This window comes from Doryrhamphus excisus, chromosome 16 (genome assembly GCF_030265055.1).
Source record: "Doryrhamphus excisus isolate RoL2022-K1 chromosome 16, RoL_Dexc_1.0, whole genome shotgun sequence".
In the NCBI taxonomy this organism is placed as follows: Eukaryota; Metazoa; Chordata; class Actinopteri; order Syngnathiformes; family Syngnathidae; genus Doryrhamphus; species Doryrhamphus excisus.
In genome coordinates this window covers 13,499,296-13,519,596 of record NC_080481.1, presented here as the reverse complement: position 1 = coordinate 13,519,596, position 20,301 = coordinate 13,499,296, and the positions used below count along the sequence as shown (strand labels likewise).

General features: G+C 42.2%; 2 protein-coding genes across 16 annotated transcripts in view; both read right to left on the bottom strand.

Moving 5' to 3' along the window:
- Nucleotides 1-375: 375 nt before the first annotated feature.
- On the bottom strand, nucleotides 376-14,194 carry LOC131104696 (RNA-binding protein 38-like). Of its 2 annotated transcripts, none has more exons than XM_058052176.1 (4): nucleotides 13,666-14,192; nucleotides 11,867-11,990; nucleotides 9,890-9,944; nucleotides 376-1,192 (listed from the first exon to the last, which is right to left on the bottom strand). In XM_058052176.1, exons 1-4 carry the CDS (start codon nucleotides 13,888-13,890, stop codon nucleotides 886-888), a joined length of 711 nt encoding a protein of 236 aa, XP_057908159.1. In that variant the 5' UTR covers nucleotides 13,891-14,192; the 3' UTR covers nucleotides 376-885. The 2 variants fall into 2 exon arrangements, with proteins under 2 accessions (XP_057908159.1, XP_057908160.1); XM_058052177.1 differs by lacking the exon at nucleotides 376-1,192 and adding an exon at nucleotides 3,189-3,871 and having other exon boundaries at nucleotides 13,666-14,194.
- Nucleotides 14,195-17,328: 3,134 nt separating this feature from the next.
- The window catches only part of LOC131104684 (nuclear receptor coactivator 3-like), a 55,117-nt gene continuing 52,144 nt past the window's right edge, over nucleotides 17,329-20,301 (bottom strand). For 13 of the 14 annotated variants that reach the window (XM_058052152.1, XM_058052145.1, XM_058052149.1 and 10 more), the window contains 2 exons: nucleotides 20,076-20,253; nucleotides 19,722-19,993 (listed from right to left, as the gene is read on the bottom strand). In XM_058052152.1, coding sequence (XP_057908135.1) covers nucleotides 19,750-19,993; nucleotides 20,076-20,253 — 422 coding nt within the window. In that variant the 3' untranslated portion in view covers nucleotides 19,722-19,749. Of the gene's footprint in view, nucleotides 19,698-19,721; nucleotides 19,994-20,075; nucleotides 20,254-20,301 lie in introns of those variants that run through there. The other variant, XM_058052155.1, reaches the window with a different exon arrangement.

The window sequence follows — 20,301 nt, the reverse complement described above, 5'->3', positions numbered from 1 at the left end:
TTAACACTAAAGTGCATTCATTGTGAATTGCAAGTGTATATAAAGTGTATTGTGTATAAAGCCTCAATTTGATGGACTGCATTTGAAAGCTGATTACAATCTTCAAATATGGCCGTATTACTGTTACTACATTCTCCCCTACTCCAGTTATGTTTGCTTGTGAGCCTAACTTAGCCATATCTCCTTTTTTTACACGGCTCATTTGTTTTACAAAATGACATTTACCTCGATACATTTGAATCCATTAGTGTCCTTCTCCAAAAGAAATGTCTTCATGAGTCATCCGTGTCTCCCCCAGGCTTAACTTCATGCAACATTCGTTCTGCACTGATACTGACCTCAATAAGAAAAAAAATATATAATCCAGCCTCAATCTTAATAGGAAACATTGCTTTTATTTTTGCATATTTGTATTAAAGGTAACGTATGGCTTTGTTTGAGACAACAAACGGGGTTCCACATAAACAAGGGATGCCAAATGTCAACAACTTTCCTGCTCCAAATGTAACAATATTTATATTGACGATTTTATTGATTGACTAGAAAGATAATCTTTAAAGAGGAGGTAATAAGAACTGCATTGGCGGAAAGGGAAATGTCTCTAAACCTTGCAGCACATAATCTAAGAAAAATGTTTTTCCTAATTTGCTGTCCATGAGTCATGTGATCGACAGTCTCTGGGCTCATTCACTCCAGCCTTTCTTTGACTTAGAAGAACATTCAGGTTGTATGAAGAAACAGTAGTAATAACATTTGTATTAATTCTTACATCAAAATATACAAAAAAAAGTCAGGAGTACTTTCTATCAGCCCTTTTTGATTACAGCATCCACCTCTTGTCCGGTCTCATACTGATGATGTCACAGTCACATTGTTATCGGCCCATTACTGTGCACGGTGGAGCTGTGGCACGGCGTAAGGGACCAGGGCCTGCGGGGGCACAGGAACCGCAGAGAGTGCGGCCAGAGGAGGGTGGGTGTTCGCCGGCGGGGTTGGTGATGCGGTGAGAGTGGGCGTCGGCGTTCCGGGTGACAAGCTGTAGCTGAGGTATCCCGGTGATGGACTGTACGGGTACTGCTCCAGTCCTGAGGGAGTGAAGTGGCTGTAGGCGGAGCCGTAGTCCAGGTAAGGGGTGGGGAGCACCAGGTTGGGTTGGAGGAACGCTTGCGGGTAGATGTAAGGATGACCAAGCCTGTATGGACGCAAGGAACAATCAAGACTAGGAAAAATTGTGCCTCATTGCATTGAATTTATCGTACAATATATAATATACAATATTACACTGTTAGCATACTTAGCTATCGAAGAGAGAGGAGAAAAAAAACCTCTTAAATTCAATTGTGCCCTTGCCTGAGGCTTCCCATTTAACCTGAATTGCCTGGGTTTCATCTGGCAACAGCAGCACAGATCATATCAGAAGAACTAGGTTACGCCCGCTGTGCTAAAATAGAAGCAACCGAACGTGACAGTATTTAACACTCCTGCGGACCAGCGCCTGCAATAACCGCCATTCACCTGATGCTGAACTTTATAGTGATGAGCGCTGCTGTTTACCCCTAAACATACTGAACCTGCCGTGCATACACAACAAAACCGGACCACTCTGCTGTATACACAACACACACGTACAAGCATGCATGCCTGGCTGCCACACGTCCTCCATTCCTCATCCAATCACTTGCTACTTTATGAGTGAACACAGCATGATGACATCTAATTTATCTTCACAAATATAAAATAATTACTTTCCATTGAGATGTAGCATACGCCCTCAATTAGGAAAAGGTGTCGGGATGTTGGGCGAGAGGCGGGGTACACCCTGGACTGGTCGTCAGCCAATCACAGGGCACATATAGACAAACAATCATTCACACTCACATTCATACCTATGGACAATTTGGAGTTGCTAATTAACCTAGCATGTTTTTTTGGAATGTGAGAGGAAAACGGAGTACCCGGAGAAAACCCACACATGCATGGGGAGAACATGCAAACTCCACACAGAGATGGCCGAGGATGGAATTGAACCCTGGTCTCCTAGCTGTGAGGTCTGCGCGCTAACCACTAGACCGCCGTGATGCCCGAAAAAGGAAGTTTATTGCTAAAATTACGCCTCGCTTTTCTTACACTGTCTCAGGTATCATGCAGCCAAACAAAGTGTGTTGGTGACTCTGAAGGGACACTATAGACCAGGGGTGGGCAAATATTTTGACTCGTGGGCCGCATTGAGTTAACAAAAATGTCCGGGGGGCCAGAACATATATTTAACACACACAAACACACACTTTTTATGCTTATAATTTATTAATTATTTGTCTAATTTTATCTGTAAAAGTGTTATACTATCAGCTGTATGTTCTCATGTCCCTTTTCTCATCAGACCACATCAAACTATGTCATTTAATTATACAGTTTTGTTGTTTTTTTTTTTACTAAATAAGACATCCGACATGCAAGTCATGTTGCCAGTTTATATGTTAAAAGTTTAAATACTTAGAAAACAACTGGCGGGCCGGATTCAAGCCATTGGTGGGCCACATGTGGTGGGCCACCCCTGCTATAGACAGATTCAGGCCAAGGAATCATTTTTCTTGTGTATGTATGGGTGGTTAATTGGTTCATAGAACACAACTCAATTCAACTCAACAGCAACTCAAATGTACTTTAAACTAAAGAGTAGCATTTTTTAGGTAAGCTAATGTTTAGAAGACGCAAGCAAGTCCTTATTTTGCATCATGAATACCAACATGCCAACTGCATCAGGCTTAGCAGTTTGACTCATGAAGACGTTTTTTTTTCCAGTGTTGCAATTGGGACCATATATTAGCAATGTGATAAGGTCACTTTTCCTTTCATGAGGAATGTTTAAAGGTGGTCAAAATGATTTTTTTATTGCTCTGGATTTGAAGTTCGTCCATATTCCAGAGTTACCGCAGACACGGTAGCCTGTTAGCGTCAACAGGGGCTTCTGCTCCTGCTGCTAAAGTAAATATCAATATCTTAAAAATATTGATATATTGCCCAGCCCTAGATTAATATATATATATATATATATATATATATATATATATATATATATATATATATATATATATATATATATATATATATATATATATATATATATATATATATATATATATATATATATATATATATATATATATATATATTTGCTGGTACAACCACTTGTGCCTGAAGTTTTGCTCGTTAGGAATAAACAAATTTATCACGACCATATAAGGAAGCCCGCAAATCTGTGACATCACACATCGCCAGTGTAAGAACGCCCTCTAAAACAGAGCGTTCAGAGCCATCCCGAACTTCTTTCAGGGTTTACTTCCAAATGCGCAAGCGTCATTATCTGAAACTTTGGCATTGTTTAACATGAGAATACAACATTTTTAATACATTTATAGGTCAGAAAAAGTGGAAAAAGCATAATAGGTCCCCTTTAAGTTTAAGTTTGTAACGAATTAGAATGAAACAACATCCGAGTGGCTCTTCAGTCTACGCATTTGTTTTTACTAGTCTTCACCACAGGTAAAAGTGATATTAAATGTTCATTTATTCATTTAATTTGTCATGTATATGTATTTTGCATGTAAATGTGGGAATGACCACCACTATGGAGGCGTTCCTTATCATACAGATTGTGATTATTCTCTATAAAATGTGTTTGGGTGTCTGGAATGCCGTGACATTATTTCTTATGCAGGGTATTTCTTTTGTGTCAGTGTAATATATTCTTAAACGCCACCAGGCAGAGATGTCCAAGCCGAGTCTTTTGAGTGGGCATCCTTGCCACCAGTGATACCACTGTGAGGTCACTTTTGGCTGAGGGCTGGTGTTGGTGTCAAGAGGTGTTGAGCTGGAAAAAAACGCAGGAGTATCAGATCCATGGAGCTGCTTGTGGATGGCCCTGCACACCTCTCTCTCAGAAGCCTGGGACCCACATTACCCACAATGCCCCACTGGGCTTCTTCTTCTGCATCTGCTTTACGAGTCAGTTACATAATCTCAGGGGATAGTTGTGTTTAAGGGAGGCTAGGACGACAAAAAAAAGCAGCAGCACAAGTTTGAGGAACAAAATAACCGTAGTAAATGACACCGTCGCCCCAACCCCACTCTTAGGTCTTCTTCCGATTGCACGGCGACTCTCCCAGAGCAGAAGTGCAGTGTCATTCTCGAGGCCGCGTGCATGCCGCTTGACTTATCCAATGTGACAGCCGCATCGTACGAGAGCACTGCGCCTCGCCTTTCGCCATCCCGGGCAACGTTGCTGGCTGTCAAGCGCACATTACTACACACAATATTAAAAAGAAGCACACACGCATATATACTATGGTGGGGTGGGGGATTGGGGGGGGCGGAAATGCTTCGAAGAGTATGTGGATAGCAGTGTGTATTTGTATGTGTGTATATTTGTATGTGTGTGACAGGCTCAGGCTAATTGGCGCAGCTGCATGGGTGTACTCAGACCCATGAGAGCAGAATAACCTCCACAGACGGCACTCAGCCTCCTCCTCCTCTCTCCGTGGTTTACTCCCTCACAGCCAGCTTCCTCTATACTCCCACTCTACTCTTCTCCCTTCAAAAAAAAAAAACATAAAAGAGGTGCAGGATGGGAAGACATAACAACCATCGGGACTCCTTGGGCGAGTAAGGAGCATGAGAAGAGCAGGGAGACGTTCAGAGGTGAAGGATCAGCCATCATATCCCTTATGGCGGAAGACAGCCACGCTTTTAATAGTTCAGATCGGGGATGTGAGGAGGGGTGAGTCAAGTCAGAGGAACAAACACATGCACAAACACACACACACACACACACACATAGTGGGAGACACACAAATAAATGCCCCTGTCCTCATTTGACAAGCACACACTCAAAGCTTGAGGGAGGGAGAGAGAGAGACAAGAAAGGCCAACATCTGAGCTGGACACTCTGCTGGCTCTGCTGTCAACATGCAAATGAATTTTAAATTTGACTCTGCGGATTCAGAAAGAGAAACTATCCAACAGAAATGATCTCGAGACAGGATGTCATAATGGGCTTTGATGCACCTTAAGATTGAAATGCCCGCAAAGCATGCAGAGGAAGAAAGACGACAGCTATGTTAAACAGTTACACAATCCTGGCGTTTTTCCCCCCCCATCAGTAGCAAAGCTATTTTCAGCTTTCGAGGAACATTCAGTATTTGGAAAAGAGTTTCTTCTTTTCTGCTATTATAAACTTTCATACAAAAGACCTATGAATTTATAAAGAAAAACAAATTGGTCATATAACAGACAACTGAACAAAATGGGAGATTCCCATGTTATGTAATGTTATTCATCTGACAGATATTACTAATAGGGGCCCTGGATGAGAGGAACAGACACCTACGCTGAAAGCCCTCGAACAGTTAAGCCAGTAGTTGAGAGCATCACTTGCTTTAATTTAGTACAATGGAACCTGCAAAGTGGAATGTCAGTCATGTTGGATGACTTTCATTTTTTTTTTCTATTTCATGTGGATGATTTAAGTGCTGTACAAAAACGTACAAAAAAAGTGAGATTTCAGATTATTGACACAATTAACTGAAGTGGATTTTCCTTGATATTTTGTTTTTTTTGGTGTGATGTCACCCACAGAAAGTGTATTAGTAATTGCATACAAGTTTAGTGTACATCAGTTAACTTGTATACCAGTAAAAAAAAAAAAAACAAATGTTAAAGGGGACCCATTATGCTCATTTTACAGCCCTTTGTAATGAGTTACACATGAAAACCAGCACAGACAGCTTTCTAGTTCTTCCAATATCTGCACCTATTCAGCCGTATTTCTTTGGATTTTGTGCTTCCTGTGAAAACGGTCTGTTTTAATGTATTCCACCCACGGCACACCTCCAGGCACGCCCACTACGCTGTGGTTGGAGTCACACTCCCGAGGGCTGAGGTGGACTTCCGCTTTGTGCCGCTAACTGCGAACTCAACTCTATAGGAGTTGAATAAAAACAGTGATTTTTATCTTTTTAAAATGTCCGCTTTTAACATACAGCCACATGTTTTGGAACGTTGGTAACGTTTAATGTGTTTTTAATGTTTTTTTCAGGACTACCAAAACTTGGGTAGAGCTGGTGGAAGACGGCCATTACCAACCTCCAAAAAGTTAATCAAGAGCCCAGGCAGGACAGTGGAGAGCAGTAAGAGGTAAAAGGGGCGTTGTATCTAAACAGCCTGGGACTGTACTAGGAAACAGTATTTCTCCTTATCCTGGATGAGTTGGAGGATTAAGGATATGCGGTACTCTGAAGCTGGTTTACTTCTTATACGCAGTTTAGGTTAAGATAAAAGAGCTAAAAACAGTACAGTGCTCAAAGCCTATGAAAGCTCTGCCTACTGACCAATCTGTTGTCTTAGGAAAAAATGACAGCTGAACGCACTCAAATCAAGTTTGTATCCAGCTTCGTAGCATCGCCTAGCCCATATCATCAATGTTTGGCTTGGTTCAGACGGAAAACAAAGAAGAGATCCTGGATAAGTTAAACTTCACATTACTCTTAACCACTGTAAGATCACTGTGCTGTGCGAATGCCTACAAGCGTCACATCTGCAGACAAACCACCCACAAGTCCTAATCCTGATTTCCGGTGACTTTAAATCATGCCACTCTCTCTACAACTCTGCCCACCTTCACTCAGTATGTGAGGTGTCACACAAGGGACAATAAAACTCTGGACTTCTGTGAATTTCAAGGAAGCAAAAACACATCCACCCCCTCCTTCCTCTGATCGCAACCTTATTCATCTGCTCCCACACTACAATCCCATGGTGAGGAAACAGCCACCACAGAAGAAAAGTGTGATGAAGTGGTCTGAGGAGGCCTGGGAACAGTTGAGATACAGTTTTAACACCACAAACTGGAACATACTGTACTTTGCAGTCCACATGAGGAGAACATCGACAGCCTGACTGACTAACAATAAACTCTGTTTCACTGCTGAGCAAGATCAGGAGATTAAGGACTACAAGAACATAGTACAGCAACAATATCTGTAACGTGGCCTAAAACATGGAAAAGGTGGAGCAGCTCAAACCTCTGGTGACCAGAAGTGGGGCAACAGACGTAGATGCCATCACCTACCTGCTGCACACTGCCTTGTTCCATCTGGAGACCACTGGGAGAGCGAGTCATGTTCTCCTATCCAGTGTTTATAACACCATCCAACCGTCACTTCCGTTGGGGAAACAGGACTGGATCATCACCTTCCTGCATGGACCATCCACTACCTTCCATACAGACCCCAGGACATAAGGTTCTGGGTTCCCCCAGTGGACAGTGCTCTTACCCTTACTGTTCATACAGAAGATCTGCAGAACTTTTCAGTGGATTCTGCAGTGGTGGGTTGAGGGGAATGAGCAGGACTACAGGAACCATCTCAGGCTTTGTCGACTACACTTGAACAACGCTGCTGGTTATTGACTTTCCGTGGTCAGCTCCCACACCGGTGTACACCCAGGAATCAGACACAGAGATCTGTCTCTGTCCTAGGCTGCCTACCGTACATTCATTCATTCATTCATTTTCTACCGCTTTTCCTCACGAGGGTCGCGGGGGTGCTGGAGCCTATCCCAGTCTTCGGGCGAGAGGCGGGGTACACCCTGGACTGGTCGCCAGCCAATCACAGGGCACATATAGACAAACAACCATTCACACTCACATTCCTACAATTTGGAGTCGCCAATTAACCTAGCATGTTTTTGGAAGGAAACCGGAGTACCCGGAGAAAACCCACGCATGCATGGGGGAGAACATGCAAACTCCACACAGAGATAGCCGAGGGTGGAATTGAACCCTGGTCTCCTAGCTGTGAGGTCTGCGCGCTAACCACTCGACCGCCGTGCCGCCCTCTGCCTACCGTACATCATTAATGAAATTATACACTGCAACTGTGAAAATTTCACCAATGTGGGATGAATAAAATCTATCCTAAGTTATTCTATCAACATTATTTAAAAATTGATAACTCAAATATGACGACATGTTGTTGCCCTAAAGCATGAAAGTACATCTGCTCCACAGACCTTCATGCTTAAATAGCATTACACTCTCAGAACTGCCTCTGTAATGTTTGTTAGTCTTTTGGGTGTGTGTTCTCGTCTCTTTGTTTCAGTGTGACGTGTCAAAGCTGCAACCGAATTTCAGAAAATAGACAACTCCCGTTTTTACGTGAATGTCCGCCGCCCTCACTGTAGGAGATTTCCAATCAACCCATCATCACTCATTCAGGGACTCATCTGGGTCAGCCTCAGTTCCCTCATCACTCATTCAGAAAACGAGGACTGCAATATTAATAGTACTTGGGGCAGTTGAGGTTTTTAATGGACTTTTTTTTTTTTTTTTTTGCAACCTCCAGATCAGAACATTGAATCTCGCAAGAACGATGCACACTCAACACAAACACCGCACGTACTGATAGTTGCTGACTGAGTGTTCCTTTTTTGTTGAAATCCAAAGTGAAAATGCAACAGTACCTCCTTAAAACGTAAACTGACAGTTGTGACACTGGTCCACCGTGTCATCACCAAAAGCGACATGAAGCCGTGTCCAGTCAGCGCATCGTCGGACTCATCTGTTCTCAGCTTACACAACAGGACGCCACTCTGTGCTTTGTGTTAACAGCTCTGGCAGTGAATCATCCTCCTTGTTTCACTGAGTCATTGGTGTTCTTTATTGGATGTGGCAGCCTAGACCCTTTTACCCCCACCAAGCAGGGCTATTTGGTTCAGTTGGGTAAAATAGGACTTTTTCAGAGTTTCCATTGTCAAAAATTACTAAATGATTTGAGCATCAACACAAGGGAGATTATGTTTGATTGGGTTTCAAGTCAGGGTTATGTGCCATACTGTACTTTAATGTCACTTTTGACTGTGAACGTACAGTATTCTTGATATTTACTGAATAACTGGCAGGTTGCACTTCTCCAGCTTTACGCTCTCCGTTTCTTCGCAATTAAAATAGGGACCTCACAGCTAGGAGACCAGGGTTCAATTCCACCCTCGGCCATCTCTGTGTGGAGTTTGCATGTTCTCCCCGTGCATGCGTGGGTTTTCTCCGGGTACTCCAGTTTCCTCCCATTCCAAAAACATGCTAGGTTAATTGGCGACTTCAAATTGTCCATAGGTATGAATGTGAGTGTGAATGGTTGTTTGTCTATATAGGCCCTGTGATTGGCTGGCGGCCAGTCCAGGGTGTACCCCGCCTCTCGCCCATAAAAAGCTGGGATAGGCTCCAGCACCCCCCGCGATCCTCGTGAGGAAAAGCGGTAAAATATGAATGAATGAATGAATCTTTTAGAATGCAGGGCGGCACGGCGGGCGAGTGGTTAGCGCGCAGACCTCACAGCTAGGAGACCAGGGTTCAATTCCACCCTCGGCCATCTCTGTGTGGAGTTTGCATGTTCTCCCCGTGCATGCGTGGGTTTTCTCCGGGTACTCCGGTTTCCTCCCACATTACAAAAAAAACATGCTAGGTTAATTGGCGACTCCAAATTGTCCATAGGTATGAATGTGAGTGTGAATGGTTGTTTGTCTATATGTGCCCTGTGATTGGCTGGCCCCGCCTCTCGCCCGAAGACAGCTGGGATAGGCTCCAGCACCCCTGCGACCCTCGTGAGGAAAAGCGGTAGAAAACGAATGAATGAATGAATCTTTTAGAATGCAAGAGTGTGATTGGATAATAGCAGCTGTGTGTGTGCAGGGAAGTTTCACTAAGTGGCTTGCTGCATCAGTGAAGCCCAAGTCAACCGTGAGCGAAATCCTGAACCCAATGTCACGTGTGTTTAATAGACCAAAAGAGGAGGAGGTCAACATCGCAAATAGAAGTATTGATTCTTCTCAGTCTTACCCGTAGTGCCTTTGAGCCCATGCAGGGCGGACTTGCTGAACCCTAGCAGAGAGACCTGCGGACAAATGAGAAGGAGTCATGACGGCATTCTGTCACTTTCTGCTTGTTCAGATACAAGAGTGTGCACAAGAATATTGCTGACTGACTGCCAGTCCCTTGACACACAACGTCTGTGACCTTGCTGCCTTCAAGGTTCATCTGGAATGAGCCGAGTCTGACTAAGGAGGGGAAATGCATCCCTTGCTTCATTCCTCCAGCCATGTGTGCTTCTGATGCTTCTCCTGTTCTCCATCATTTCAGCATCTCATCTCTTTGGTCCAACATTTTTTTTTTTTTGCTTACAACACAAAGACACAACACACCCATCCCCTTCTTGGTCGTCTTATTCTTTCCCTTTCACTCGCTGCTCTCACACACAAACAATACCAAGCACTGCCATGTCCCATCAGCTGCATGCTTGCATGCGTCACGCCATTGGCCCACTGAGGAGCACACACACACTCAGTCGTTGTTGGCTGTTAGTCAATCGCACCTACACGCAACTGTGTTTTAGCCCCGGAGAGCTCCAAAGGGGGGGGTGCTGTCAAGGTTTGGTGTTGCAGCAGGACGTTGGAGGGAAAACGCAAAGCATGTGCTCTGGTGGTTCACACTGAAAATGCCCAGCGGCACGCAAGCTGTGCATGAACCCGAGTGGAAAACGTACGGACAACAAAGACTGGGTGAATGGTGGCCATGAATGTTTTAACTTGACTGTTAATGTCTTTTTTTCCATTCAAGCTGTGTACCTAGAATTCCAGCAGAGGTTAAATAAATATTAATATTTGTGTTAAATTAGGCAAAAACTACTATTCTTACTGCAGCAGTGGTGGAAATCATTAGCTTACTCAATTGCATGCCATTTAATATCATCGTATAGTTACATGCAATGATTAAATATGTTGCGTGTATACATATACTGTACCAATACAACTTACACTACAGCCTTTGTCATTGTCACTCAACCAAAGATATGAGATAAAATAACAAATTCAGATGGGGTTAAGGAATACAAACATATTGCCGACGTTTGGTGACACTAAAAATAGTGTTTGTTTCCAGAAGAAAGGAAGTGCACAATATTTGACAGGGAGGAGACTGAGGGCATAGATCAGGGGTCTCAAACCCAATTTACCTGGGGGCCACCGGAGCTAGGTTCTGGGTGAAGCCGGGCCGCATCAGGTTTTCAAAAAAAACCCAAAATGCATTTATTAAAAACTGGAAAAAAAATCAATAAAAAAAACTTCAATGCATTTGCTTTTGCTATACCCTACACTTTTTCAGTACTTTGGTTCCGGTTTTCCATACCAAAATATCTGATAAAACATTCCACTGTTCTCAAATATCTTAATTTTTATTTTTCTATACACAAAATAAGATAAAAAAATAAATAAACAAATTAAGAATAAAGACAATCAATCAATCAGTAATAAATAAGTAAAAATAATAATAAAACAGCAAATAAGAAAACCGTAAGAAACCACATACAGTTGGTAGAAAAATTATTTTTTTCAGATTCAAATGTACAATATTAACAGTTATTTAACCTTTAACATGAACATGAATGAAACTTAATAATTTTACCCAATTAGCAAGTTAGCATCGTACTCAGTTCCATCTGGGAGCAGCGTCGTAACTTTAACAACATGTTTGATGAGATGCTTTATCTTGACGTGTATTTTCTGTTTCATTCCAAATCATTTCCTGCATTTATTTGTACCCAGCGTCATAAGCCTTTAGCTTCATTGCTAATCCAAAGCAAAACAGGGCGGGGCAAAATCATGTTAATTGTGTTTCCGGTGTGCACACAGCTTTAAGCTGTCATTTCAACATTAAACTTTGGTTAATCAAGGTGGGGGGCCTCAAACTAGCGTCTCAAGATGGGACATGGGCCGCAAGTTTGAGACCCCTGGCATAGATGGTCTTGAAAAAGCCACTCACTTGTCTGCGAACTGCGTGGTTTGGCTCCCAAGTACGCCAGGTTGACATTGGCCTTTCTGCCATCGATAATTGGGTTTGCATCCTTGCACGCCTGCTCTGCGGCCACTCTGTCCACCATGGTCACCTGTTGACACAATATCCCGTGGGTTAACTTCAATTTAAAAAATATATATATATATATTTATGTGGACTGGCCCACAGGGAGCTGCCGTCCTTGTCGTCCATGTTTTATAAAAATACATGACGAGAGACTGGTGTGTGCGTGTTGGGAGGGGGTGCATTAATGTTTCCAGCTGAGTTTCAGCTGCATGTTAAGTTAGCGTAGGCTGTTACAGTATGTGGGAGGATTTTTTCTTTTTTTTTGTCATACCAGACTGAGATAGCAAAGATGAGCAACTGGAAATCTACCTTGAGGGAGTGAGTTTGAGGAGTGGGCAGATAGCGTGGGAAGGGTAGGGGGCTCAAGGTCAAGACACAACAAACGCATCACACTGTACTGCAAGTGAACACAAATAGATGCTCAGCGTGAGACTTTTGGAGCATCCTCTGCAAACAAGGGAACGTGGTTTGAGATCTGCTAGAGTTCACCATGCTTGCTGCAGGGGAAGAAGCCTGCTTGGAGATATCGGGAATGAAATGAGCATGCTGTGGCTCGGTACACACACACACACACACACACACACACACACACACACACACGGAGCATCCTGGCAGTGGGGGAAGTCAAAATGAAACTAAAGCAGTGCAGGAAGGGTAAACCCTGATCTGGTTTATGTTCCCCCACAGCGTAGGCGGGATGGCCATGGCTGTTTCAGCTCTGTCTAGAGTGTGAAATCACAACACAGGGAGACAAGTTTTCTGTAAAAAAAAACCATCTTGATGGCGATAGTATTTTTTTTTTAAATATAGTGTGAATGAATCATGAGTAATTGATATAGGATCAAATAAGCTTTGCTTCTTCCTACTCCTTTTTCAGGCATAATGTAGTGTACAAATGTAACCAAGTGATGTTCCTTAATTTAACTTGTTAAATCATGGGTGTCCAAAGCCACCCCACCCCCGAAAAAAAGATGTTTTACATCAAACTTTGTGCAAGCTGCAGGCTGTAAGTTGCCCTTAGACCATAGTTTGGACACCAAATGACTTATTTTTAGACCACACAAGTATAAGAGCACCACCAATAAGATAGTTAATGGCTTAAAAAAGAAATTTAAAAAATCTATATTTAATCACAATTACAAATTAAACTGCAAGCATGCATTTAGTCCGAATAGTATATTAAATTAATTCATTAATAGAAGCCAAACTTTGCCAAATCGCTGTAATTTGATGAAGTCAGTGCCCTGAAAAAGTTATTTTTAGCATGTGTGAAACGGATAAACCATACCATACTATTCCATACCATACCATACCATACACTCACATTCACACCTACAGGCAATTTAGAGATTGCAATGAACCTAATATGCAAACTCAACACACATGTGCATAAAAACTCTCTTTCAATATTTCAATATAATGTTAAAATGTTACCATATTCAAATGATTATGGAAATTAGTCAATGACCATAGATTCTAGTAACAAAGCCAGTTTAAAAGCCCCTTTTTGTGGTTAAATGAAGGGTCAGATAATGAATGACACACTTGGTAAAAATAACCTGCTGGTCTTTATACGAGCACGTGACCGGCACCAACACACACACACACACACACACAAAGAGACGATGCTCGGGACTCAAAATGTCCAAAGTGAAAGTAGCTTTACAGGAAAAAAACAAACAAACATGTGAGCTACTTACAAAGCCGTATCCCCTGGACTTGCCGGTGTGTTTATCCGTAATCACGACCGCTTCGTCGATGTCCCCGAAAGTCTGGAAATATTTCCGAAGTGCCGTGTCGTCGGTGTGATAAGGTAAACCTCCGACGAATATCTTAGTGTAAGTTGTGTCTTTCTCCGCAGTGTTGGGCTCCATTATTTCTAAAGGAACCCCGAGCAGCGGACTAAAAAATAGAGGCGATGTCATTTGGTGTGGAATAAATGAAGAGAAAAAAAGAAAGACAAATTTAAAATCCAAATAAAGAAGGAAAGGAACACAAGTCGACACCTAGACGCTACAGTAAAGTCGCCATGGCTAAACGGCTAGCATGGTAAAAGGGATAGTGTGTGTTAGAGTGGTTCTCCTGTTCTCCAGTTCCGTCCAAAAAAGACAAAATATTGAAGCTTAGCGAGGCGGTGAGGCGTATCCTTGTGCACTTGCTGTCCAATAGACGAGCCGTGCGTCTCGTCCATGCTAACGCCTCCTTGCTCCACCTATGGAACCCCATAGTCATCAGTCCTTTCCTGTTAATGAGGCCTGATCAGTTCATCATTCACTTGGTACTAGATACACTTAAAATTACAACTTTTCTGAAAAAAAGTATTTATTGTATTTTAATTTCCTTTTTCTAATAGGTTAGGTGCATGAAAACCACAAAACACTAAGTTTCATTATTGAAATTGACATCCATTTAAATAATATTTTGTATGACAGGTTACTTAAAAAATAGCTTTTAAAGCGCTGACTAGCAGTGTCTTATAATTCAGCATGGGATCTTCTCGCATGGGCGCCAAGTCATTAACATTATAGGAAATAAAAAGGGCTAATTCATGACAATAGGCCGTATTGGCAGGGGGATGCAAATAAAGGAAACAAATAGATGAAAGCCAGCCCGCAGACGGCAAAGCGACCAGTCTAGGGAGGAAGACCTTTCTCAGCTGGTTTCTTCTGATGATTTGGTCTGACAGATGTCCTTCACACTCGGGGATCCTTTTCACACAAAACGTTCATTTCCCCGCATCACACACACACACACACACACACACACAGACAGCCAGTCTCCATGCATCATCGCATTTACGTTAATACTCACATCAGAGCAGCTTTCTCATCAACACACTTGAAACTTTACAAGGTCAAAAGAATATAAAACGTCAGTTGCAGGTACCCTTTTATTTATCTTGAACATTTGATTCATTTTAAAGGACAAAACTATTGTTCCCTCCACCAAGCACGGCACAAAGCCCCGAGGTTATGTTGTTTATTTGTTTGTCTGTATGTGTTCGGAAATTCGGAATTGTTTTGGATAAAATTTTCAGGAATTGTCAGAGATGGGACATGGGAGAACGGATTAAATTTTCTGAGTGATCACCGTCTGAATCCAGATTTTTAGCATGCGAAGATGATTTGGCACGGTGGTCGAGTGGTTAGCGCGCAGGCCTCACAGTTAGGAGACCAGGGTTCAATTCCACCCTCGGCCATCTCTGTGTGGAGTTTGCATGTTCTCCGTTAAAACCCATTTATTTTCTCTAGCCTTTCACACAATTTCAGTTTTTTATGTTATTTTTTGTGGGCTGCACGACGCTCGAGTGGTTAGCACGCAGACCTCACAGCGAGGAGACCAGGGTTCAATTCCACCCTCGGCCATCTCTGTGTGGAGTTTGCATGTTCTCCGTTAAAACCCATTTATTTTCTCTAGCCTTTCACACAATTTCAGTTTTTTATGTTATTTTTTGTGGGCTGCACGGCGGTCGAGTGGTTAGCGCGCAGACCTCACAGCTAGGAGACCAGGGTTCAATTCCACCCTCGGCCATCACTGTGTGTCTCATGCGTGGGTTTTCTCCGGGTCCTTCAGTTTCCTCCCACATTCCAAAAACATGCTAGGTTAATTAGCGACTCCAAATTGTCCATAGGTATGAATGTGAGTGTGAATGGTTGTTTGTCTATATGTGCCCTGTGATTGGCTGGATTGGCCTCGTGAGGAAAAAGCGGTAGAAAATGAATGAATGAACTGAAGCAGATACTTAGCACAAGGTGTTAGCATGTTGGCATTTTCAGTGGTAGACACACTTTGTGCTATTATGCTAGGTGTTAACATGCTAATGTTAGCATGTTAGTTAAATAGATGATCTGAGACAACATACTTATTGCTAAAGACATTGAGGAACTGGACAAATATTGACGATGATAAGGAAATTATAAACACAAGTCACAGAGATTTGATGCAGCAGAAAGTCACCAAGAATCGACAATAACAACTCCCGAGTAGATTAGTAGGTTACAATATGCCAACTTCAACCGAGATGCTCCCAGATGAGATGCCCAGCCAGGAGCAGACCCCCCAGGGCAGACCATGGATGCTGGAGGGATTTTATCCCACAACCTCCCTGAATACGCCTCACCATCATCCCAGTGGAACTGGAAGAGGTGGCTGGGGACTGGGAAGTCAGGACTTCCCTATACTGAGACAGCTGGCCCTGCAACCTGGACTCGTTTTAGCCAAAGAAAATGGATGGATGGAAAATTCAATATTAAGAAACACATTTTATGATATGTTATTGCTCAATTTGTAAGCAGAAATTATTTTTTTCAATTGTGTGATTCTGTTATATATTTATCTTCAATGTTTTTGACTTCACAAATTCTGTTCAGATAGCCTAGCATACAGTATGTTGCCCTAGACTAGATTGCTTTTTATCATTTTTAATACACAAAATGTATAAAAATGATGGGTTAGAGTTTGGTTAATTTTTCTATATGTGGCCCATGCTGGAAAAAACTCGGGGCACCCTTGCCCAAGTCATTGTGGACCCCCCGCTGACTACCTCGACTGTAGACATTGAAACTGAATTTTTTCCAATGTAGTGGATCCTTGGTTAGGGTCATTAAGTAGGTCAGAGACTAACTGGAACATACTGTACACTAACCAAATATTTTTTGTTTCTTAGAAACACTTGGGCATGGATGTGAAGCAACCCAAAATGAAGCCAACGCAAGTTGCAAGTGCAAGTCTTGAGAAAGAAGGTAAGAAACACAACCGAATTCCCGAAATAAATCATGGCAAAACACGAAGGTCGTGTTCATGTTGATCTCTCTGCCACATTGTGTCTTTACCAAATATATTGTACTACAGTAAACCTCGGATATATCGGACTCGGATATATCCGAAATTCGCTCACAACGGACAGATAAAAAAGAACCAATTTTTCTGTAATGCATTTCCAATAAAAATTCATTGCATATATCAGATTTTTTATAACGGATTTCGCCTATTTCGGACAAAATCTCCAGTCCCGTTCCAATGCATTTCCATTAAATTTCCCTCGCATATATCGGATGGCCGCATCGTGGCGCTCCGATTCGCCGAATCGCGACAGGCCGCTATACGACGTCATTTGCAGCGTTTGCAGCGTTGCCTGCGCGTCCAGGTACATTGGAAACATAGTCAAGGAAGTGCCTTTTTATAACGGATAAAATCCAATTTACGCATATTCCGGATATAAATCCGATATATGCGTAAAACGGACATTTTCTGGTATACGCATATAACGGATTTCTCTTATATCGGACAAAACCAGTGGGAACAATTGAATCCGATATATCCGAGGTTTACTGTATATATTGTACTCCAACTGTAAAATGTATGCAAACCGAGGTCAAATGTTTTGACCCTAACCAAAACAACATTCTAACCGGGGCGGACGCTAACCAAGGTTCCACTGTACTGTCAGTATTTATTTGGCACTGGTGAAAAAGACAGCAGAGACAAGTGGTTTAAATATAAATTTGTATTTACAACAATATTAACATCAAGAACAAGGTAAGAAAAGAACAGTATTTTACATCCTGTATTGTATCTTTTCGTTGCTCCATCCATGAACTGACAGGAGTTCCTAGTTTTCAGATCAAAAAAACATTGAATCATTTTCATTTGGACTGGGACAAAAAACAACTTTCCGATTTAGAAAATCCTAACAATCTCTTGTGAAGTAACTGCACTGCGATTCTTTCCGGGAAAAGAAGAGAAACCAAAAAGATGCTCAGCAGTACCAGACTCTTACTCTCTACTCTAATCTTTTATGAGGGGATATCATATATGTTAATCATATTCAAGGAGTATCATAGGCGCAACAGTGAAAGCCCACATAAGTACGCTCTAGTACAGGAAGTGTCTCTAAGCAGTGCAGAAGGACAAAAAACAAACAAAAAAAAACTCTTTGGATTGAGCATGTCTTCATAGGTAGATTCCTCCAATAGGGAAGAGGGAACAAGTCACACTAAAAAGGACTAGAATGAGATTTAGCAGAACAATCCAAAAAGTTAGCCACAGGATGAAACATTTAGAAGCAAAAACCAAGGACTATGGTGAGACTCACAAGGAAAAGAATAGTGCGACATTTGGGCATAAAGTCAAGCTTTAAATAATTATGTATTTGGATATATTTCCCCTCCAAGTAATTCCTTTAAAATGAACATGTTTGTTCACTAGCACCTCTATAACAAATAGCATGTCCGCGTGAAATGAAAAGAAGTTAATGTTAAAATCACAACAAAAAAGTGCTTTTTTTTTTTTTTTTTAGAAGAGAGACATGGCAGTATGAAATAAATTATACACATACCGCTTTAAAAAAATAGGAGGCCCTTTTCTCTCTCTCTCTCTCTCAATAAGAAACAAAGCTGACCTATGATGGAATGAGACAAATTACACTTATTAAATATTAAGCCTTGCAATCTGTGCAAAAAAAGTATGTGACCTACAAAAGCATATATATATTTATATATCATACATTTGAAGCCTATTTACAATTTTCTATCAACAATAAAGGTCTCCAAACAACACACACCATGTCTAATACTGCTGTACCGCTGCCGCTATGAGGGAAATGATGCTTCAACAAAGACGTGAACCAGAAGGAAGGATTATTGCTAGAAATTGAAATCTTACAGTGTGAGCGTAAACACACACACACACACTTCAGCTTCACACTTGGCCCGTTTTCTAGTTTTGTACTTTCAAACCTTGAAAATTTGTATTTTTAGATAAGCAAAATATCTTCAACTTTCTGATTTTAAAATATTTCCTCTGGATTGATAAAAGAATCGCTTCTTGAATCTGTATAAATATACCGTACATCAGTGGAGTTTTTAAAATGTTTTTTTTTTTATTCCCCCCTGTCTTAATTTCTACTCTTATAATAAATCGCTGACGATAAGAATGTTGGCTAAAATCTGTGCTTGCTACTTTCCCATTGGTTAAAGACCTCAGACAACATTTCCCATAACCCCCACCCCTCCCATTTCTCCACAAATCCTGGAGAAAACATGTGAAAATAAACGTAATATCTGCTGCTATGGGTTCATTCTTAAAGTAAAGGCCTCTTTTGCCACAATCCTTTCGATGTTGGCCTCTCCTTAAAGTGCAATCAGCCAACGAGTAATTCATTTGTATGCTAGCCCCGCCCAGCCTTGGAGGCCACAAAACATTGTGTTTTCCTCGCTGACATTCATCCCCGAGTGTCACAATCTTGGTGGCTTGCTTACAACCATCTTTACTGTCGGCACCTCCTCTCTGGGAGCGAGACGGCCAAGGAAACATGAGAGAGATTGGGAATGAGAAGAAAATGCACATTTCTAATGCAGTTTCATAATACATTCGACAAAAGGAGGGCTTCACACTCACACGAAAACACACACAAGTCTCCATAGCACCTCAAAGCCTAGAGACATCGTAGGACCCAACCAGTGCAGCTACCTGGTAGGACAGCAATATCTAACTGCAGTCAGCTGAAGGACCACACAATTGTGTGTGTATAATGGGGGGGTTTGTGTTTCTTGCAGTGTTTCATCAGCACTGTTATTTCCACACTGATTTCTCCTTAGGTGGCCACACTACAAAGGCATCAATCAAAAGGAAACTTTGCGCCCCCATGTGGTGAATGTCAAGCACACCAACATGTCCTCTTGCGGCTTTTCACTGGAGATTACAGCTTCCGGCATCAGTTTCAGCAATATTTCTGTATGGAAGAAATATGAAAAATATATCAGTAAATGGTCCGGTTGTTGTATTTAAATTAGTGACCTTGAGTGAACTTGTGCACCTACCTGATCTGGTCCCATCATGCGCCCCATTACCATTGGATTCATGCCTATCTGACCTCCCATCTGACCCATGTGACCACCACCTCCTCCACCGGCGGCCATGCCGCCGTTCATCATCATGCCCCCATACTGGCCTGGATTTCCTTGCTGCCCAAACTGCTGCTGCTGCCCTGGTGGCACTTGTTGGCTAAACTGCTGCTGAGGGTACGAACTGATGGAGACAAGATGGAGACATGTTGAGTGAATTGTGTTTTTACCCATTCCATCAGACAACAATGGCAGCATTTGCAAACCTGTTGCGTCCCATGCCTCCCTGCGACCAGCCCTTCATATCCGCACCCTGGTACATAGGACCACCCTGCGGGTGTTGTTGCATCATGGGATTTTGAGGCCCCAGGCGGCCTGGCATCATGGTGTTTGGAGGACTATTGCCAGAAGGACCAAATGACGGGTCCCCCTGCTGGCTCATTCCTGTAACAATAACAGCAATAGCACAAAACAGTCATCAAAACCCCCTAA